Raw genomic sequence first — 24,896 nt, forward strand, 5'->3', positions numbered from 1 at the left:
TTTATGGAAACCAGAAGTAGTGTTTCATCCCTGAAATTTGTCGCACCGAAATCTACACTAGAACCAAGAAAATATATATATATATATATATATATATATAATCAAGATAAGGAAACTAGGAATACTTCGAGCTATATACTATTTTTATTGTTCTATAGAGTTGACCTGATTCCATGGTACGACGAAGGATAAACGGAATCGGATCCGGGCATTAACTGTGTGGATCTGTTTTCTTGGACTCGTTCTGAAGGGAACAAAATGAACAAAACATTATTTTTGGCGGACGATTTATAAGATACGGAAAAAGTTTTAAGAACCAATTTTTTAAATATATTTTATTCATAGTTGTTTACATATTCATTCCAACAGTTGATTAAGTATTTACAGAAGAAAATTCAGGTATTTTTGCTGTACCTTAAAATTTGTTTTAATTTTCTGAATACAGAAATGAAAGAAAATCCATTAGTTGGTCGTTATAAATAGCTAAACCGTGTAAATAATTGGCCTGATTTTTGATTTTATTCTGTTAAAACAAGCGATTTAAGAATTCTTTCCACTTCGCATCGTTACTGTAACAATAATTTACTTTGTTATAGTAGAAAAATTATAATTTATTTATATTATTAGCTATAATATATCGCATTTTTTTCAATTTGTAATATAGCGCGTTTATTCAAGTTATTTTTTTTTATAGATTTCTTTTTTCTTAATGTCTAAAAAGTATTGATTTTGGCATTATTTTTTAAAGGATTATACAAATAGTTAAATATGATTTCTAATTAGATACTTCCCGTAATGAAATTATTTTTAACGTTTCGGGGAAAAAGAACTCTTTATAAGGAAAATATGAAATAAATAAAATCTGAAATATCAAAGTAATTTTAAAAAATGATGTTGTTGTGCTGTTTAGATTTCAATTAATTAATTAATGGATTTTAACTGAACAAAATCTGATATTATATTTAGAAAAAGTAAACATATATGATGTGGTTTCATATTAATCAAAATAATTTCTAAAAGTTTACAGCAAAGCAAGATTAAAATGCAGTATCGTATAAAACATGAAATCAGCAGCAAGTAATTATGAAGCAGAACTTTTTAGAAACATAAATAAATAAAAAAAGTCAAAAAATTAAGTCTAAGGAAACAGCTAGTGTTAAAGGAAGTTGCAACGAAAATAGCAGGCAGAGGCTACCAAATTGCAGAGAAATATTCATGTTGCATAAATAATGTTCTTGGTCTCGAAAATTTCTTACTCATCTGTACATAAAATGAAGTTGCTTGTTGTACCAACGGGACAAATGCTCAAAACATCTGCCTATAGAGTCATGTTTTTTTTTTTTTTTTTTTTGAAATACTCTTTCACTATTTTGGGATGGTTGAGTAAATCAGCAATCACATTCTTAATAAGAATTTTTAGATGCTATCAAATCCTAGTGTGGAAAACTTGTCTGAAATTTAACAGCTAACAAAATACTGGTTTAAAATGTTTAGAGCTGTATATTTTCTTTGTGTTTATTCCCTCGAAAATTTTCACATTGCAATTGTGTCATTAAAGAATTTTGTCTTCAGTAAATTTATATCATGTGGAGTAAAATATATATTCATAGTAAATTATTATAATATTGTTGAAATTTATGCAATTTTTTACAGAAGGTGATAAACAATGTCTGCTGCTGCTATGCAGGAAGCTGAAGTTGAAGAAGATACTGAATATGGACCTCAAAAAATTAAAAAATTAGAGGTAAGGGTGCTGTATATTTCTGAATATAATCCAATCCATATATAAGTCAAGAGCAAGGGTTCACATGGCTCTTGAGAACTTCTTGAGTTTTATTTTATTGTACTTGTGATCCTGGAGAAGTACCTGATATGCTCTTAAAAGTCTGGAAAAAGATGAAATGCATTTTCATTATCTTTTGATAGAGAAACAAGTTTGTGACTTAGTTTTAACATAATAATTCCACCAATAGAGAAAGGGTGTTGATTTGGGAACCCATCTAACCAACTTAAGAGTGAAAGAAGAATTACTAATGCTTATGTCAAGGAATTCTCAACAGATCGTGCATTTGGAACTAATGATATTAAGCTTATCAGTTTTACTTTTATAGATGCAGAGTTGAATAATCTTTGAAGTGTAGAAAATTATTGCAAGTGGAATACAAATATGTTCTAAGAAATATTCACAGACAACATGATTGCCAAAAGTTTTCCCATGGTCCAATAAAATGCTCTTATTTAATTTTATTTAATTCATTCATTAAAGATTCATAAATTAATTTCATTTAATTACTCTATATATTAAAGAAGTTCAATTAATTTTAATGTGTATGTTTGATGAAGCTTACTAGAAATTTGTGCAACTATACAAATGAACATATGCCTTCATATTTTAAAATTAGAAAATAAGAATGTTAAAACCAGATATGTGCAATTTTCATGGGCCATTTTCATAATCACAGCCATACATATGTTACAAGAATTTATTAATTTTATAGAAAAATTAAATTTGAGAAAGGTTTTATTTATTTTAATAGCTGATATATTGTCGAAATTTTTTTGACTTATTAAATGATGAAATACAATGAGAAATTTCAATATTTTTAGTATTTAGGAGTAATTGTAATCTGTATACTTATCAGTAACTCATTTCGATATGGCAAAATAGTATACACATGAGAAATTAAACTTCTTTTTAACTAATGTATGTTATTTATTCAAAGATTTCAGCAAGAAGTCAGAAATATTAAAAGATATATCTAACTTTTTTAGAGAATGAGAAATCCCCCAAATTTTTGTAGAACCAGATGGATTCAGAATGGAGTTGCTTTTGATAGAGGAATCGAAATGTGAGATTACTTTGTATATCCTCTTTGTTATGAACATTCTAAAGAATGTTTCATAATGCTAAAAAGAGCAAGTTACTTACATCAGAATTAAAATTGTTTAAATTTTCTGCCATGACTTAACCCTTCCTGTTATTATCAGGCCAAGAAATAATGAGAAATTTTGAGTAATGTGTATTTAGATTGGAGAAGAATTAGTTGCCCAAGGAGTCATTTGAATAGTACATTATTTTTCTATGTTAGATTCAAGAATTGCAGAAGCATCATATTACCAATAGATTTACATTTGTAGGTCTGTCTTTTGTGAATAAGCAATGAGAATTATTGACAAGGTAGTTGTCACCTTTATGCCTCACTGACATGGTTTTTTTAATTACAAAATTATAAAGGTAAGCATATTTGTGAGCCTTTGGGCCTTAATTTATGATGAAAACTATTTTCAAAATTTTTGATCTTGACTTAATTTGCTGTTGTGAATTCATTAGTGATTATAGTTGTGATTCTACCCTTTAATCACATCATCAGTAGGACAATGAAGCTTTTTAATTTCTGCAAACAAAATGGTCCTTGACAGTACTGGCATATACATTTATAAAATTGGTGATATCTGCATAAATCTGTTCTTCTCCTATTTGAAGATTAATGGCTGAATTACAGTCAAAATCAGTTATATACATGTGGGAGTTAACTGTTGGAAAAATTCTAATACATTTTTTCTAGTACCTTATAGGATTTTGCATAGTTTGCAAAAGTTCATTTGACTTACAATCTCCAAGTTGTCCTCTGCCATAAATGTTCATATTTCTTGTTGTGATAATTGTCCACATTTTTTAATAATTTGAATCTCTAATGCTTATATGGATTCGTTGAATCTAAATTTCTGATTACTTCTCAGATGACTAACAATATTTGGGTGGTTGATGGGACAAAATTCAATGAATTTTATTTTATTTTTTGTAGTTGTATTTGGTATACCAAGTTCAAAAGCTGCTTCTTACATAATGAACTTCTGAGTAGAATCAATAAAACTGAATTGAATTCTCACAATGTAAAATTTCCATCATGTTGTTTGTAAGGGAAAAAGGCTTATTTACAACTTAATTTATAAAATCTGTAATAACTTTTGTAATATTATATGTTAATTTGATCAAGTCAAAAACGCATATGCACACATACACACACACACACACACACACACACACAATACACAAAATAATGTGCATACAAAAGAGAAAATACAAGTAAAAATAGAAAAACAAAATTAAATTGAAAATAAAAAATAAACTACACTGAAGAAAGAAAGTACCTAAAACATTTGAAAAGAGGCCAGAAAATATATATAAAGCACATGCAAAAAGCTACAATTTAAGAAATCCTGTGGAAATAAATACTAAATTAATATTAAAAGTGGAAATAGAATGTGAAACATGACAAACAACCCCTTAATTGATAATCTGGGGATGAAATTAATACAAATAGCAGAAGAAATTTTTGCAAAGTGAAAGTGTCTTCACTCTGAATGCTACAATAAACCAATGAGGAAAGATGGAAAATGTATGCCACTTCTGCAATACTAATAAATAATTTTAAAGAAAAATGCATAATATGCCAAGATGGATCAAAAATGGAAACATACTGGAGATAATAAATGAAGAAATTAAAAGAAAGATATAATACAAAGAAAATGAAATATTATGAAGACATATGCAATGTTTCACAATCTGCTTTTGATTTTAATATTTATTTTCTATTTAAACAATAAATATTGCAATATTAAAATATTTATATGAAGAAATATTTGCTTTCCTCAATTTATTATTTGGTTTTAGAACTTTGGCAGCATGTCTTACACATAGACTGTAATTTTTTTTTTTTTTTTTTTTTTTTGCATATTTTTGCAAGAATTAGGTCAAAAAGACAAAAAGAAAATATAATTTTTGAAACTAATTATATGAATTTTTTAGAAAGATGCTCTAATATATATATATATATATATATATATATATATATATATATATATATATATATATATATATATATATATATATATATATATATATATATATATATATATATTCTCATTAAACATTATGTATGTTTTACAGGGCAATGGGATTTCTGCTGGAGACATAAAAAAGCTGCAGGAAGCTGGTTTTTACACAGTAGAATCGGTTGCTTTCACTCCTAAGAAATGCCTTTTGGCTATTAAAGGCATTAGTGAAGCAAAAGCAGACAAAATAATGGTGAGTCCTTGAAATCCTTTTTAGATATTTCTGTAATGAAGGAAATGCAATATATATATATATATATATATATATATATATATATATATATATATATATATATATATATATATATATATTGAAATTTTAGACAAAATGTGTTTGCTTGTAAAAAAATAATAAATTATAAATAATTGCATAGTTTTAAATTTGAATTTTTTTTTTCCGGAATGGAATGCAGTCTTATTGAACACCATAAATCCATAGAAAAAAATTGTTTCCCTTAATGAATGTTTTACATTACAAGTAAGATTCATAAGATTCAGGAACAAATAATGCTTATTAAGTATGGTTTCACAGTATATATATATTCTTTACAAATTTACATGCTTGCCCAGTGGTGTCAGACTCTTGACCCAAAAAATTAACAGTATAAAAAAATAATTTCTAATTATTTCTTTTTAATAATAGCAAATCAGTTTTTCTATATTCAATGCAGTTGTATCTAAATTTTACAAATATTTACCAAGCAAGTTTAAAACACTTGAAAAGTGACCTGTGAAATTACTTCCATGTCTGGAAGAACTTTTTTTGAACATTTATTTTCACTTATGAAAAAAAAGTAAATCCTTACAGATTCAACTTGGATCAGTTTTAAAATGAATCACTATGAATAAGATATTTCTCAAAGTAGAAAAGATGTTTGCAGAGAAGGGATATTAGTTTTTAGAAAAAAAGCATTAACTTTAATTTTGCCTTTGTTCTTTTTTTTTTATATTGTGTTTTTAAAATCATTCCTTACTATCCTTGTACTTGATGACATTATAATAGATTATACCTGAGTCATAACGCATGTTTCAAATTTGTCCTAAGTCATGTGATACACCTGACAGATCACTACAAAACAGCCAATACAAGAAACCATTTCCTTCTTTCCTCCTGCATTTCTTAATCTTTCAATATTTGTTGTATCTACAAATATTTTCTGCCACTTTCTTTGCTATACCTGCATTTTCCTTCTTTGTCAAATATTCTTGCCTGGTGGGATTTGAATAACCCTTGTCCTGTTAATATTGGACTAAGCGAGAAGCTGTTTTTAATTCTATTTGGGTCCACCCTTTTAATAAAACTTTGGTGGCTTTTACCTGTTTCTACCTTTACATTTTTCTTGAATTGTTTTCTTGATACTGTTCCTCAACACATAATCTTTTAACTCTAAAATCCTCTATGTCCTCACCTTTTTTTGCATGATATCTGGAAGGATGGATAAATTATCTTGGATATTGTTTTTTTTTATATATATATTTTTGCTAGTACCTTGGTCCTCTCATCACTTTTTTCACCATGGCAGGCTTTAATCAAGTATAATTATGTATTGTTTTTTCCATCTGTGATTTTTTGCTTTAATCTATATTAGATTGATAAAAAAATTTTATTAACAAGATTCAAAAGGGCATTCTAATTCTTCTTCTTCTTTTTTTTTTTACTGTTTGGGAACTTTTTCAAAAATGAAATAAATGACTTGCCTTATTGCATTAGTTTTTGCTATAAAGGCAATGGATTTTCAATCATTTTATATAATTTGCTATTCTATTCCATGTCACCTACAAATTGAGCAAAAGCTCACATTTTTTTTACTTTATTTTCAAACATCAATAAGAGTAGTGTTTCTATTAACTTTTGGAATATACCCGTTTCACAGTATGTTTCTTAAAGTGGAACCCATTTTTTATATTCATTCTAAATTGTCTAGTTTAAAATAATTTTCAAGGTCAATTTTCTTTATTGATCTCTTCAGTTGCAGCCTCAAAATTTAATATGCAATCATTTAAGACCTATAAAACTTCTTTCAGTACAATTTTCTAATTGTTCATGAGGATTAGCAGTAACATCCTTTGAACGTGCAAAACTTTAATCTTTGCTATAACCATGAATCAAATTTGTACTACATCATCTTTTCTATTGCAGCTAGATTCATTTTCTTCACTGTTTCTGAAGGAAGTAACAAAGTTACCTTTATTCTTCTTCTTAGTTTATCTCTTATTTATTTTTTGTACATCATTAATCTATAGAATGAATAAAATTTGGATTGAAAATAATTCATAGTTGCTTCTTTTAATATAGATCTTTAATAATACATTATACTTTCTTTAATTTAGATAATACTTTTTTAATATAGATACTTTTCTTTAATATTTTCCTTATATTCCTTTAATATAAATACTTCCTTTTAATATAGATAGATCTTCATCCCTAGATAAAAGCGGTTTTTGTAATTTTGTCTTTTTTAAATATAATGTATTTATGCTTATTACAATTACACTGTAAGAGAAATTGTTACCTTAAGTATTTTCATTTTCTTTATTATTATTATTATTTTAGCTAGATCTAGATTTCATGGCCTTCAGAAGTAACATAATACTATTAGACTAAGTCTGAACTCTGATGACCTTTTCATTGGGAAATTTATTTAAAAACTAATTTTTTATTAAAATTTTATTTGTATACTTGAGAAGTAAATCAAAAATAAATTGCTATTTATGTGTACATTATATTAATAGTATATTAAATGAGAAGAGCGCATTGATGTTCTTTGTGAGAAAAAGTAACAAAAGATAGCACTCGTTAGTTCAATGATTTTCACTATGTCAATTCAATCTGTCAACATTTAGGCCTTTCCTCTTTAGTCAATAGCTGAATAAGTAGACTTGCAATGTTCTTATTCCATTCTTCCACACAGCTGTATATATGAATAATCTTTTAAACAGTTGAGTGTCCTCCACCTACATAAAATATGTACATGTTTCTAATGAATTATCATGCTATAACCCAAACATGAGACATCAAATTTTAATAGTGTTTGAGTATTTGAATTTGTTGGGGGTTTATTTTAATCCTTGCTAACAAATTTTAGAATATTCATTTTAAAATAAATGCTGTCATGTATAAGATTGCTTATATAGATTAAACATAATGTGCTTTTAGAATTATTATTATTATTTTTTAAATAAAACTAAAGAAAAGTAATTTTTTTGCCTTATATTTTTTATCATGAAGGAAATGATAAATACCTATTAAATATTGTTTTTGATAACACAAATGAATATCCTTATTTATGTTCATTATGTTTTTATAAAAAAAGCTGTGCAATACTCTTTTTTTATAAGTAACTATTAAATGGCTTGTATAATGATAACAAGAATGTTATTTTGTATTTTATTTTACCCGAGTTCTTAATTTTGCGTGACATTAAATTAGAGATCATGAGATAAATTGTCAATATCTTTTCTCTTAACATGTGAATCTTGTCTTGGTAAAATCTAGAAAATAAATAAAAAAGATTCTCCCTGTATGTAAATATTTACATTCAATCAATCAATAATTATTTCAAGTAATGTTGAATTGTTGTTTACTTCCTTTTTTTACTGATAAAAACTAGGAGGCATAATTATTCTTTTATAATTAGCATAAGTGCTGTGCACATGTTTCCTCTTATACTGCATATGCAAACAGGGAGAAAAACCAGGAATTATTTTTCCTGATATGAATGGTAAACCTGTAAAAAGTATTACAAATTCAGTCATGTACCATGTTTTTTTTTAATAGTAAGTTATTTCTTCCTGTTCTGTTAATTTCATTGGCTATTTCTTCTTTGTTTCACAACTGGGTTCATTGCAGACAGAAGCTATGAAGATAGTCCCGATGGGCTTCACGACTGCCACAGAATACCACCAAAAGAGGTCAGAGATCATCCAGATAACGACTGGGTCAAAGGAACTTGACAAACTTTTGGGAGGTGAGAATTGATTGAATTATTATTTCTGTAATAGATGAGGGTGAACTCGTATTTTTATGTGACACTTACTTTAATTAAAATCAGCATGTTCTAATATACTACAGTATGTCTAGAACTTTACTAGAACATGTTTTTGGTGAAGGTGCTTAAAAAATGATTAATTTTTGCAGCAGTTTCTTGCTATGAGCCCGTAACAGAAGCACATTTCTTGAAGAATAATAGTATATTACAATGTAATATTATAATGCTTGTTAAAATGCCATCTTACATTGCAAACCATAATAATAATAATAAAAAAAAAATTTAAGTTGTTTTCAAGATTATAATTTTGGAGGTCTGGTTGTGTTTAAAAAATATATTTTATGTGCTAAAATCAGTTAATTCTTTTTTTTTTTATGTACAGGTGGTATTGAAACTGGTTCTATCACCGAAATTTTCGGGGAATTTCGCACTGGAAAAACCCAATTATGTCACACTCTAGCTGTTACTTGTCAAGTAAGTTTTGACTAATTATATATCATAGTTTTTTTTTTTTTAAATCAGTAGCAATTAATGGATTAAATCAGTTATATTTATCTGTTAACCAATCTTTAAACTATTTTATTTTTAAGATTTTTGTTTTTTGTTAATAACATTCTAAAATATAATACACTCTTTGCTCTCAGGAAAATAAATGCACACTTATTCACTGAATATGAGTTTATTTTATTATTACAAGAAGTAAAAATTATGATAGTATCAACTTTTTTTTTCCAAATTGTTTTTTTTCTTCAAGGGATTTTGGAATTTAATGAAACCCTTCTTTATTAGTGTCACCTCTTGTTACTTTTTCTTTACTTTCATAGCCTAAATTTTGTTTCCTGATCCATTTTCTTCAAATGCCTAGTAAGTTTGCATTTACTGTGATAATAATAGAAAAAAAAATTTCTATTATCAACTTGCTTGCCTTGCTATAGTATTTTAATAAATGCCATCCTTTTTGAGAAAACTTCGGAAAAATGCTGGCCATCTACATTCCAATTATAAAGTTTTATCATTATTTAGGGTTTTTTGAAATAGAAGAAACAGAAATTATTGTCAGTGCATGTGTTTGTGATTGTGCAGTTCCAATAAAGAAGCCTGACTCAAAAGCCCATTATAGTCTGCGTAAATAAAATAGACATTTTAAGGTCACAGGACTTTCCTAGTCTCCATACTTTCTCCAATTTTGTTACTACTTTTTTTGCAAATCTTGCTTTTTGCCCACACCAATATGCTTCAGTTATAAGTTAGAACAGGAAGCAAAAAGTTGGATATTCTAACTACTATTTGTAAGCTTATATGTTACTGAAATACAAACATCATGATGATTTTCTATGATGTTTTAATGAGGGCTTTATAAATGTTTTAACATTATTAGTTTTGTCATTAAAAATTAAAATGGCAATATAAACAAACAATTTTATTTCTTTTTTAAACTTCTGAGATATTTTCTTCTGTGTATATATATATATATATATATATATTGAAATTTTGTAGAATAATTAAAAGTACTTAATTTTGTATATTAAACCTGTTTTTTGTTGCACTTTAAAAAAAAAAAAATGTGAATTTTATTATTAGGGAGCTACATATCATCATAGATATTAATTATTTACAAAAGTATCTATACATTTAAACATGAAAAAATAGGTTCAATAGATACAGAAATAATTACTCTATTATGCAAAAAAAAAAAAAAAAGAACTTTTAAGAAAGTTTAATAAAGATAAATTTGGTTAAATAAATATACTCCTTTAATAGCATGCAATTTAATAAATTCATAAATTTAAGAAATAAATGTATATACTTTCAGATATAATTATCAGGGTGATTTTTTGCATTTTTTGAAAGGAAGGAATGGATTATAAACATAAAAATCTCTAATGTAAAAGTTCTGAGCTTAAAAAAATTCATTTTTATTTAAATTGAAGCTGCTTCTATTGTCATCTTGTAAATTGATCACAAACTTTTCAATCGGATTATCGCCAAATTTAGTGAAGTCCTCCTCTTGTAATTTCTCTGCATGTTTTACACATTTTTTTCCAGATATGCACTGTTACATTTAACAGTGCTTCATTCATCTTTATCTTTAATTTTGAAAGTTTTTTTTTTTATTTGCAATAACACCTTTCACTTGCTCTCAGATAAGTTTTTGCTATTTTGGCAATGATATAAAGAGAGTCTCACCTTTTCATGTCCCATTTCGTATACTATCTGATCAAGTTGATATACTCTGTATTTTTCGTTGTTCTTCTTTACAGTGTTCAATAATTCTAGTCTGATTTTTGGTGTCATTATGAGGAATTTTTTTGACTGGAAGCCATGCCACAATGTTAGTCCCCCTCTCCCATTTGTAAAGTTTTTTTTTTTTTTTTTTTTTTTTGCATATGCAGAATGTGCATTGTTTGTAACAATGACAGATGGTTCATTCAATCTTCTTAATAAATCAATAAACCACTTTTTTAAAACTTTACTATTCATCTCTTAATGATAGTCAACTATATTTTTGAATTAAAATACAAGTTGCACAGACAGAATACGGCCTTAGTCAGCAGATTCACCATGACAAATGATCTATTTAGATCCTTTCTCCCTTGGAACTTTTAGGCTGCCTTGGCTAGCAGAGCTTTGCCAAATAAATTAGGCGAATGGTTAGCATTTATCCACGATTCATCAAGATATATTACTAGCCGGATAAAGAATTGTTTCTGATGTTATGCATTTTTTTTCAAAAACCTCGCATGAGAAACATTAATATCATTTCTTTTCATTAAAAATTTGTACCCATTATTGCACTTTTTGTAAGAAGATCCCGGATTTTTCAAAATTATCCATAATGATTTTGCACATACAGAAAATTTATTTGGAATTTTGTATTAAGCAAGTTGTTGGTTTCATCACAGCTAGGTATTCACCTCTGTCATAAACTTTTGTACAGTTTGACTTGATGATGTTTTCGTCAAAATCATCCATCTGTAATAGATTTTGTTTGTGTATTTCTTTTCTTTGGTGATTCAAAAACTGGAATATTATTTAGAACTAATACAGCTGCTGTCATATCCTGTGTACAAATTCTTGAAATTGGTTGAAAGGAAAATTGAGACAATTAATTTAGATTTCATAATGATGGTTTAAGCAATTTAAATTAATGATTAAAAATTTTGTATCTTGAAAAAGTATAAACCAATTCTAATTCAGAAGACAAAACCCAATTATGTGAGAACACCTTGAGCTTGAAATAAAAATATATCTCTTACTAATATCCAGAATATGACAGATGCCTGTAAATAATCAATCTAGAGTATGAAGAATTTAAATTTGTAGATGGGTGGACTTAAGTGTATTTGACACTGGGATTGTTAAGCAGCTACAAATTTGTTTCATTCTCCTAAAGAAAATATCAGAATTAAACATATATTAAATACCATTTTTTAAGAAATATTTTGAATTGAAGTTCGTATGTGCAAAAGTTAATTAAAAAATTTTTGAAAATGGAAAATTTAGCTGATATTTTTATTTAAAATTGCTTAATGTTAAATGTTTTAGAGATTCTGTTGACATATTCCTAATTAAAGATGCAAATGATATTCAATAAATTTACTGGCTTTTTGAATGTCAATGTTGTGTAAATATTTGTGATTAAAGTACATAGAAGTTTTGTATGACACTAATTGTTTATATATTTGATATTGATTTTTTATAAGACTATATATATATAAAGACTGTACATATCAGATATAAAAATTTACATAAATTTGATAAAATTTGGAAAAAATTAAAGTTGGGCTAGCTTTTAGGAATACTGATCTTAGTCTTTTGGATCTGAATTTTTTTAAATGCAAATCTTTAATTGATTCTCACTGCTTTAAATTGATAAGTGTATGCAATATTGAATTCTTTTCCCCCCAACATTTATGCCAGGAAGCTTTTTCTATAAATGAGAGCATTGCATCTCATGATTCTCATTCTCCCCTTTCTTTTAATCAATTGTTGCTGTACGAAGGCTTTCCCAGTAGGCAAAAGGTGCTGTTAAATGCTTATCAAATTTTTGGGAAATTAATGAACAGGGGGAAATGTTTGTTGCTTATTGCTGTTAAATATTAATTATTTTCAATTTAGAGTTTTTAGAGAAATTTAGAGAGAACAAAAATTTTCAATTTCAATTTTGAAAGAAAGAAGTTTTTACTATTAATTTTTTTATATACTTGGTTATTTAATTAGTCAAGGGTTTATATTTCTGAAAATGTAGTTCATAATAATTAATTATCAGTATCTCACTGCACATTGTTTGAAAAAACAAAGAGTTGTAAGAAAGTGAAGCTTTGCAGTTCTGTAGCATCACTTCCTTATCTTTCATATAAAATGCAGAGTTGATTCCTAAAATAAATTTGGCATATATTATATGAGAAAGTCAAACACCCTATTTGCACATATAATAGGTTTATATTATATATATATGTATATTTGCAACTTTTTTTTCCAACATTAGAAAATTTTGATGCAAATATTGATTGCAAATTTTATTAAAATTGTTGATTTTAAGAAATCAAGATAATATTTCCATATTTTTATTATATAAACATTAAAAAGTTTTATTAATTTTTAAAAATAAATATCATTATGGGTTTTTACTCTCTAAAGAATTTTAATGACTAGTTTCAACATTTCATTCTGTACGATGCCAAGAGACACATATTGTTATTTATACAGGCTTTTGTTTGTTTTGAATAACTGGTTTGTGACACATTTTTTTTCTGTAAAATGATATGTTTTCCAAATATTTTTTTTTGAAATTTGATTCCCTTCAGTTGCCTATTGATTACAATGGAGGTGAAGGAAAATGCCTCTATATAGATACAGAGGGAACTCTGAGGCCTGAGAGGTTGATCGCCACTTGCAACCGGTAAGTGCAAGAGTTTGGCTGAATTTTTGCTGCATAAACTAAAAAATAAATGCTATTAGTAAAATATACTTTTCCTTGCAAAGTATTTTTTATTGCATTTCAAATGCACAGTTTGCAAGTGTAGATTTTAAAAATGCTTGCTTAGTTTTTTTAACATAGTTTGTAGATTAAATTAATATAATTGATTTTGATTTTAAATTTTACTAATATTGTAAGTTTAGTTAGGAAAAAGTCGAAGAAATTTCTTTCAAAAATTTCTGTAGCCACCCTGTATTAATCAAATGATATTGAAATGGGGGAAAAATATAACTTTAAATTTTATTAATATTTGAATATATGACTTTTTTTATAAATTTAGAGGTATGTTATATCTTAATAATTTCGAACATTCATTATTTTAATAGATTCAATCTGTCTCCTGATGCTGTTTTGGAAAATGTTGCATGTGCCAGAGCTTACAATACAGATCATCAAATGCAACTTCTCATCCAGGCTGCAGCTATGATGACTGAATCACGGTATATATATATATAGTTATGATTTCTTAATAAGGAATTGATTTTATAAAAAAATCTAAAATAACTTTTGGGGAGAAATATTTAAAAGTTGTTTTCCCATATTCAGTGATAACTAAGATTGACTAAGGTAATCTATGCTGTGTGTTTTATGACCAATTAAATGGTTTTTGATTATGATTCCTGCAATCACTCTATAGATTAAAGCAAAAAAAAAAAAAAAAAAAAAAAAAAAATGTTTATTATCATGGATATATTTTTATAGCCATAAAATGTGCAGGAATGTATGACATTAACCAATAACTTTTGTGTTTTATCCACTTAGTTGTCATTGATTACTTTAATTTAATGCTTATTCATGTAGTCAAGCTCATAATTTGTGTTCTAGAGTAGTTTTTTCCTCCTTCAATCTGCATGATTTTTATTGCTTTTTATGAGAAAGGGTTAATTAAAAAGAAAAAAAAATGTTTATTTTTTGGAAAACTTTATATTATTTTTAATAGAGAATGTAATTACAAAACTAAATGCTTATGTCTCTTGTAATTGTGATTTTCCAATTGAAGTAAGAGCCATTTTTCTTTCACTCAGAACAGAAATTTTTCTTTATTTCTAAATCTGAACTGCATTTATAGCATACATTGAGTTCTTTCATGTAAATTGATGTGTTTGTATATCCAAATGTGTAAGTTTTTATTTGATATTTATTAGGACCATTTGACATATACACTGTTAATTAGAAATTTTATTGAAAAATACTTGAGATAGATTTTTCAAATCTCATTTATGAACAACATATTGTCGTCTGTTTCTTAATTAGAAGGTAATTTTTAAGTAAAAATTTTAACAATCCAAAATTATCAATTTATTTGTAACACTAGTATTTTTAGGGGTCAAGTTTGTAAAGTTGTGCATGTAAGATATTATAAATCGTGAAATATTTATTGTAACATATATATGTTGCACAAGATAATGAAGTAATAGCACTTTGGTAATATATATATATATTCGTTAGTATCATCAATTTACTGAAAGAAAAAGTCTAATTTAAAGAGATTGACTCATTGTAACCTTTTTATATCTTCTACAAAAGAGAAAATTCTAACTCCATGGACAATAACTTTAAATTAAATATTAAAAAAATAATTTTTAGGCTTATAAATATATAATTGTTTACTTTTCTGACATCCCCTCCCCCCCTTTTTTTACATGTTAGTGTGAAATGCCTGTGAAAATAATATAATTTCAGGGAAATGAATTAAGGATTTTAAAAAGTATGATTTCTGCAATCATGGTGACCTTAGTTTTCTGGAAACAAAAAGTTGCATATTCAAGACACTGTTTCACCATTGATCAGTCATAAGCACAGTCCTGGTGAATGAGATATATGGGATTTAAATGTTTTTCTGCTGTTGGACAGATATAACAGCAAACCTAAGATATAACTAGGGAAAATGATGCATATACAAATAATTTCTGCATATTGAGCTCAAAGGTACATGGGGAAAAAAATTATTACATGCCAATTTTTATACGTGTGCAAAAAAAAAAAAAAAAAAAAAAAAAAAAACATCTTAATATATATAAATTACGTGTCACGTTGTTTGTCCGCGATGGACTCCTAAACTACTTAACCGATTTTAATCAAATTTGCACACCGTGTGCAGTTTGATCTAACTTAAAAGATAGGATAGCCCTTTTTTTTGAATTTTTAATTAGAATTTTAATTATTAATTAAAAACTAACTTTACCGCCAAAAAAATCTTTTCATTTTCCCCACCGTCAAATAAGTACCACCAACGATGTGCTTCATGCACGGTGTAGGGGTGGAACGCCGCCAAATAAGTACGGCTTCAGTTTTTTCCCCAACAGTCATGAGGCTAGGCTTACGATTTTTCGGCTGATTATTTGAAACGATTCTATTTATTTTCTTAATGTTTGATGCATTTAAAATGAAACATTGTTAATTAATCTTTCTGGTCATGGTGAATCTGAGAATATTTTGTTGACAAATTCTTGAGATATTACATAAATTAAGAAAGATATTCTTTAGAGCCCATAAAGTTTAAACGCTCAGTGACTCTGTTATCAGTAATCATATTATAAAAAAATGCTTTGTTTCAGCAAAAAATATTATTATATTAATTGCAGATTAATTCTTTCCACTTTAATTTAAAGCATAAATTCTACGAGAGCTAACAGAAAATTAGAGAGATACATATTACGTTATGACTGAAGGCCTTTATATTATTATGAGTGATGACTGAAGACATTTATAATATTATGAGTGAATTATATGACTATCAAAATTTGAAGTTTTAAAATATTTTGATAAAGAATCTATTAAAGTAGGAATTGCGTAAAATATTTAATTATTAAAATTTAAACGAACATTAAGATTGGCGAACCGACTGGTCGCCAAAGGCGGCTAGTTTTCTTATAAAACAATGATATTTTCTGCAGAAATGGGAATTGCAATATTTTCAGAATGGAATTTAATTATTATCGGGATTGATTAATTTTTTTAACAGTACAATATTTTTAATATCTGCAGCAACTTTTTTATAAATTTATTCATTCTATTGTTCAATTAATAAAACTTTTTGGTGTTTATGTATGATAGAATTCATTTTTGACGTTCAATTTTTTTTTTAGTTCTGCATCTGATCTGAATGTTTCATAGCTAACTCTTTTAGATTCAAAAGAAATTAAACTGTTCAAGAACGTTATGTCCGATTATATTCTTCAAAATTGTTTATGCTATTTTTGTTAAAATTTCTTACTTTATTGGCATATTTTTATTTTTTATGTCTTATATTAAGCAAAACTTTTTCACATATAAAATTATATGCTTAAGAACCATATTTACTATGAGAAATTTAAAGTTAAACTAAATTTAAAGTAAAAATATCATTCTAAGTTTGAAAAGTGACTTGTGAAACAGAAGCACAAATTTGTATATGATTCACCAACAATAATTTAATATTCTTTCTTAAATTATTTCAAATTTCCCAAGAATTTTTGTTGCATTAAAAATATGTAAAACATTAAAGAATGTTTTTTGTACATTTCTTCTTGCAAATAACATTTTCTGATAGCAAAATTGAGAGATACATAATTGTCTCATGTGAAGTTATCTCAATATGTAGATTGTTTTAGTTATCAAGAAACTCTCCAAGATTTTGAGAAAAATTCAATATATGCAGTTTTCACTTAAAAATTCGATTCCAAAAGATGACTTTCAAATAACTTCCAAATTAAATATACATCTCTTAATCACCAGGTAAATTAAATTGTTTTGTTTCATGTGCATCATAATATGCTATAGACAACTATTTACTTTAAGCATGAATTATGTAATTTTTCTATTCTTCTCTTGTTATCAGGTATGCTCTTCTAATTGTGGATAGTGCCACTGCTCTGTATCGCACAGATTACTCTGGACGAGGGGAACTTTCTGCCAGACAGATGCACCTTGCAAAGTTCTTAAGGATGCTTCTGAGACTTGCAGATGAGGTAAGTTTTTTTTTGTTATTTTATTATTTTTTAAAGAAAATGGTTTTTACTTCATCTGTTGCATGCAAATCTGTTTATTATGTGTATAATGTAAACAAATAGATAATTGTTTTTAGTTCTTGTTTATAATTAATTATCCTCTAAAGATTTCAGAAAATCTGGTTTAGAAGCATTTGCAGGGATTCCTTAAACTTGAAAATATATTTCCATATATGTAATGTGATGAACTTATCTGTCAAACTAGGTTCCCAATGTCCTTGAAAATTCCTTGAATTTTATTTTTACTCAGAAGCTGGGAAAAGTATATGATTTTTTTTTTAACCTTGAAAAAATTAACAAAGGGTACATTTTTTAGGAAAGAGGATGAATTGTTGACAGGAATGGGGGGTATGGCTGGACTGAGTGAAAGAAGAGGTGTTACATTGATACTTTCTAATTTTTCACAGTAACCAGCCGATTGGGAATCATCAGAAAATTTCGAGAGATCAGGAAAAATCTAGAAAATTTATTTTGAAATTTTTTAGAAAGTGGTAGTTTTTATCGAAAATGCCAATTTGTTGGTATTTTTTCACAAGTAGAATGAAACATCGTTATCAACTAATGAAAATCGATAGTTTGCATCTACGTTTCTGTGCAAACGATCGAAGAATTTATATTTAAATTTAAGAATGGGGAAAATTTTCTATTTAAATGTCTGAACGATTGAAATTTCGGGTAAATCGCATTGTTTGTGCTTTTTGAGAAGTTCCTATAATTTTGAAAAACAACTTTTCTGCATCTATATTTGGAGGGATTCTGATTCAAATTGGCTGTTTTTTGTCTACACACTAACTTATTAATTGCCTTTTATATTCTCTACACTCGTCTATAAAAATTTACTCTTTTCCCTCGTTTTTCTGCATTATTTATGGTAGTGCAATGATAATTTGATGGTATTATAATTTTCGGTAATTCGTCGGTTTTAGATCAAGTCGCAATTTGAGGCTAGATTTAGCATTAGCCAAAACAGTTGAGGTTCTGTAAAGTTACTTAAATTAACATTTGAAGCTACAATGAAAAGGAAAGATTAACCATCATATCAAATTTATATCATATTTATATAAATATTTAATGTATTCCCCAAAACTTTTTGTTTGTGGTTTTTCTTTCCTCCTTTAGGATATCAAGTTACCGAAATAATTAGCGAAGATAATTTTGCTTTTGCTTTCTATGGGAAATGGCAGCTTAATTAAGGCCCAGCTCTTATTATTGTTAAGATTTTAAGCTTTAATGGGCCTCATTTGTTTAAAAGAAATTTGATAAATATATATATAATCCCCTCCCTCCTTTTCTTCCTTCAAATGTCAAGTCTGTAGTGCTATGTTTTACGAATTAGGATTTTAAGATATTAATTTTCAAAATTATTTTAAACTGGATGTAAAATATTGAGCAAAAATTCTGAAACAATTTATTGTAATTAAATAATACTTTACAATAATTTTTTTTACACTTTTCAGAAATCTTTTGTTGAATTGTAAAGTACTGGATATTATTGTTAATATTTTCTTAAAACACATTTTTACACTTTGCGAATACAGTTTTACTATTCTTTATATGGACGACATGGAATGGATATTATTGTTTATATTTTATTTTAGTATTTTTTTTATTTTGCATTTGTGTAAAATTTCTCGTACATTCAACAAAATGCTTTATAATTTGACAACAATATTAAACACAAGTTAGTTCTTTTATACATTGCAAGTACACATTCCTTCTTGCACTTTTCCTTTCTTCCCTTTTTAAAAAATTTTTGAGAAATTTTTTTTAAATATATATATATGCATATTTCTTATATGTTTTGATGCATATGAAGCTGATTGCCATACATATTTGCAAAATTCATTCATGCGATTTTTTTTAAAATTTATGATTTTAAAATATTTTACTTTATTGCAATAAAGAAAGAAAATAATAAGGACCAATTTTAAAATTTTTTTCTGCATTTGGCCAATAGGCAGGTTATTTTTTAAACATATAGTTAGTAAGCTAAAAGTTAATGCAATTTTGATAAAATACTATAAATTTATTATTTTGATGCAGTGATTTCATTCTGTATTTATAAAGACTTTTTTTTCCTGTTTATTGTTCAGTTTTGATTCGTGTGTTGGTAAATAATATGAGTTGGGAAATGCCCCTAGAAGGAAGTAATTAATTTCATTCTTAAGAATTCTACCAGTGTGCATATGTTTTTGTACTGCATCATATGTGAGTAAATCTGACAAACAGTTATGAGCTGTGACTGATTGGCTACAAGTTTGTCTAGATGGGTATGCATCTTCTATGTTGGTTAATATATTTGCCAAAAAAAAAAAAAAAGGAAGTATTTTATATAATTGAAACTTAGCTGAAACTCACTAAATACTCACTTTATTATGCAATAAATAAAGAAGAAAAGAAAAGAACTATTTGAGAAATAGAATTATTAGTCATAATAAAGAAATATAATTATTAGTTTCTCCTTGGAAAAGTTGACTTAAATAAATTAAGGCAATACTAAATGCATGTTCTTTGAAAGGAAATTGAATGATCTTGAACATAATCTTAATTCCGTTTTTGCTTTGTTTTGTTAAAAATAGCCAATTCTAAATTAGTTTTGTGGTCAAACATATATGATTGTGGTAAAGAATTTTAAATATTATTGTATAATTTTACTTGTGTTCCAATCATGTCTTAAGATCAATCCTAATATGTTAAAAAAATTTGATTAAATGATAAAAAAAATCACAAAAATATTTTACAATATAATATGCAATTGTAAATTTTCAATTCAAATAAAAATTCGGAACAAATTGCGTACCATGAAATAATCTTTTTGCAGCAAGACCCTCTGTAGCTGTTTCTCATGGCAAGCTAAAACCCACCAAATGGATTCTTTCTGAATTATTGTAAGTATTGTCTTCTTTATAATATGTTAATGGACATATTATAAAGAAGGCATTTAATAATTTTATACTTAAAATAAAGCTCTCATTTTAGGATATTATCCAAAAAAAATATCAATCTCTACAAACTTCATTAGGTTAGCAGTTTAAATGCATAATTTAAAAAGGCATGCTTCATATGAAATAATATAATTATTTCTCTTTCATAGTTTGGTGTGGCTGTTGTCATCACAAATCAAGTAGTCGCACAGGTGGATGGTGCTGCCATGTTTACTGCTGACCCCAAGAAGCCGATTGGGGGGAACATCATTGCCCATGCTTCCACCACTAGGTACTTATTTTTCTTTTGACTGTCCTGTTTATAGCATCGGAAATAATTTGGAATATTTAATTTCAGACTAATCTCTTCACATTTTTATTATCATTTATTCATGAGTATTAAATTTAATTTTAATAATTTTTGAAGGCATTGAGCTTTTATTTTGCATTAATATATTACTTCTACACAGTGTACATAATTTTATGTTTCTGCAATTAAGTTACTTATAAAATGTAAATTGATGTAAATGTAATATGGCTCACTTTTTTTTTCGTTGAAATTTTGAAGCACACTTAATAATCAGAAATTATTAGCTGTCACTAGGAAGTCAGAAAAAATAAAAAGGATAGAATGTGAGCATTTTTAGAAATCCGTTTAGGTATTTCTGTTATCTGTCTGGCTCTTCCAGCCCTTTTGGACAAATAGTAGAAAGTCTACTTGTTTTTGTTTTATGAAATTCATCATCATTTTTTAAACTTTTACTCTCAGAAATAAATATTTTGAAGGCATTCGATTTATAATTTACTTCATTTGAGGAATTCAAATGTTTTTACCATATTACTTATTTATGTTAAGTGTTAAATTAGTATATCTTAATGCAATATTTATAAGGATTTTAAATACTGCTGATGATTTCGCCTTTATCTTACCTTCAATTCAGATAATAAAGCAAGAGTATTTGAATCTAATTGCTTAATCTAAAGTATTACATAAATGTTAAAATCAATTAAGTTCAGCCTAAGTTAACTGAGTGCAACTGCACCATAAATTTGTTTACAGTTTGGTAAGTTTAAGTGTATTGACAGACACAATTTTTATTTCCTCCTTAGATTGTATTTACGTAAAGGCCGTGGAGAAACCCGCATCTGCAAAATCTATGATTCTCCATGTCTACCCGAGGCAGAAGCTATGTTTGCTATTAATGCAGATGGCATTGGAGATGCAAAGGATTGATTGACTTAAATGGAAAAGAAATCTAAACTGTAAATAGTGTGTTACTAACAAGATTCAGAACTACATGGTATTTTTTCCATTTCATGACAAGAATTAACACTATTTTATTTGTATGTATTTTAAATTTTGTATAACTGATAATGATGGAAATGAAATCAATTATTTTTCTGTGAGTTTTACTTTTAAGAAAAATTCTGACAAAATTCTTTTCCAGTGGAGAGAATTGTTGTGACTTCAAGTTTCAAGGGAACAGTTAACTGTAGTTTCTAACTGTTCCAGAGTTTTCAGTTGATGAGAATCTATGGCTTACAGTAGGGACCCTTCAAAAGCACTTCATTTACAAATAAAACAGTTTTTTTTTTGGTTGCAGATTTTAATTTTATTACTAGAAACAATATTGTGGAATCACTGTTTCTGTAATAACATACACTGTAGCAGAATTGTAATAGATCTGCAAAACCATATCTATTATTTTAGATCTGTTTTATTCATTTCCATCCTTGACAATTTTATCATGCAGCTGAAATTATTTTAAAGTACAAATTATACACTTCCTAATCTAATTCTTTCTCAAATTATAATGCTATGTCCATTTGAATTCTCCAAACATCAGAATTTATTGAAATTTCATTGCTCATTTTACTCTAGATTAACAGATGGAGATGGAATTAAAATGCAAAAGTGGATATAAAATAATTAGCACGTTTATGATTGTATCTATACATGATTATATTAATCTAGTTGAATAATAATTTTTCAAAGTATCTTTGCTGTTCTAAGAATAAAAAATCATGATCTTATAAAAATTATTAAGAAATTTTGAAGTTTAGGAATACTAGAACTTTAAATTATTAACACTTTCATTTTAACTATTAAAAATGTATTTATTAATTATAATTTTAAAAAATCGCTGAAGTTTTATTCTATTACAAAGAATGAAAATGTCTATTGCAATAAGCATTTTAACTCATGCATGATTCCAGAAACAGAGCTACAGAAAATAGTCATCAGTATAAGCCAAGTAACATACTATTATCCACAACAGTGGAAAAGGATGATAGTCCAACAATCAAAATGAAGCTGAGATGTCTTAGGTCTTGAGTAATGAAGAGAATGTGCAGATTTTCTAATGCCTATGGATATAAAAATGCATATTCTGCCTGTTTATTAATTATGTATTCAAGGGATATTTTTTTGCCAGTGTGGATTCTTTTTCCTTGGAAGAAATTTTATTTTGCTATTCAGTATGATTAATTTTTAAAATTTTGTTTACATATCTTTGGGTCCTATGAAAATATCACATATGTACTGAATCGTTAAATTTGACTAGTATTACATTTAAATTTCCAATTTTTATCTTCATTAGTTTTGTATTATTTATGTAAATATCTGTACATGTTTATATTTGATTGTTCAAATTTAAAATTTGTCTTGTAAAAAGGCAAACAGAATTTTTGTTTGTTGTTGAGGTTTTTAGATGTTTATGAATGATTATTAAATTTTGGAATTTTAAATTGTACTTTTCCAAACTCGATAAACAAAAAGAAAAGAGAGTGAAAAAGTTAAATATTGACTAATAAATACAGTATTTTAAATTGTTTCATAGCCAATGTATATATCCTAAAACATTTTATTCAGATTGTTGACTTAATTTTTACACAATTATAAGCGGAATGAGATTATGGTTACTTTCACATTTCATTTGCTTGCTGTACTGTTAACAACACTAGTATTCAAGTAATTTTAACACATTTCATGCAGCTATGACATGCCTTTGATTATCCTGTGCTTTATGATGGTAAAGAAATAAATATAACATTCCAGATAATACAACTATAAAATTATGAACTTAGCAAAGTTTCTTAGCATTTGAAGTAATGAATATAATAAAGTGCAGATGTGTTACTACTTTATTTTATTTATTAATTTTTTTTGCTTGATAAATGAGACAAAAAGAACCAAATTTGAAAACTTTTTAAACAACATTTTTTTATTATTTATTTATTTTTCTAGTTTATAGGTGTTTGATTAGTGTAAAAGTTTTTAAAAGTGAGTAACATATATGCAAATATATACAGCCACAACTAGTACTTCCAATGCAATTGTGAGAAATAAGGTCTCAAAATAGTACAGCAATTTTTTTGATTTCAACTCATTGCAAACATTTTACATTCACTACATTGACTTTTAAATTTAATTAGGCATTACTGCTTCATTGTAAAATGTCATAACCATTCTATCCCACAACGTATCTTAAAATGGCGAAACATTAGTATTTCATGTTGGTAACTTTAATTTCTTATATGAAAAAACCATGTATTTAGTTTTAAGATGTTTAATAGTTAAAACTGTAGTCTAAAACAATATAAGAAATGTTTGCAGAACTTATTTCAACTAGCATAAAAATGTTCTGTATTTTAAAGTAGCTGGTAAAATTGAATAGAATTTTGTTTTGAAAGGAATAAAAATTCTTTATTCAGAATAAATCTTGTTTCATTTAATAGTGAGATCATAGCGATTTCAAAAAAACCACTATGGATGATAATGCGCGATCACACAAAGCTCAGATAGTTCAAAATTTTCTTGAAGAGGATATTCGGCATATGGATTGGCCTTCGAGGTGTCTTTATCTCAGTCTTCTTGAACATGTATTGGATGGTCTAGGAAGAACCACTGCAGAGCGTAAAATCCCTCCCAAGAGTTAAAAGATGTGTTATTTGGAAGAATGCCAAATTGATTTTGTTGCCAAAAACATTTATTGACACATTCATAAACAGTGTAAGAGCTCATTGTGAGCAATGGTCACACTCCACATTATACAGACTTATGCTTTATCTCTGATTAATAATTTAACACTTTTTGATATACCCTGTTTCTTAATTC

General features: G+C 26.9%; 1 protein-coding gene across 1 annotated transcript; it reads left to right on the plus strand.

Moving 5' to 3' along the window:
• Positions 1-244: 244 nt before the first annotated feature.
• LOC129981713 (DNA repair protein RAD51 homolog A-like) lies at positions 245-23,442 on the plus strand. The gene is made up of 10 exons (XM_056092666.1): positions 245-399; positions 1,654-1,744; positions 4,952-5,089; positions 8,747-8,864; positions 9,268-9,359; positions 13,694-13,788; positions 14,193-14,306; positions 17,687-17,816; positions 20,950-21,071; positions 21,890-23,442. Exons 2-10 carry the CDS (start codon positions 1,667-1,669, stop codon positions 22,011-22,013), a joined length of 1,011 nt encoding a protein of 336 aa, XP_055948641.1. The 5' UTR covers positions 245-399; positions 1,654-1,666; the 3' UTR covers positions 22,014-23,442.
• The last annotated feature ends 1,454 nt before the right edge of the window (positions 23,443-24,896 follow it).

Source organism: Argiope bruennichi, chromosome 8 (genome assembly GCF_947563725.1).
Source record: "Argiope bruennichi chromosome 8, qqArgBrue1.1, whole genome shotgun sequence".
NCBI classification, from domain to species: domain Eukaryota; kingdom Metazoa; phylum Arthropoda; class Arachnida; order Araneae; family Araneidae; genus Argiope; species Argiope bruennichi.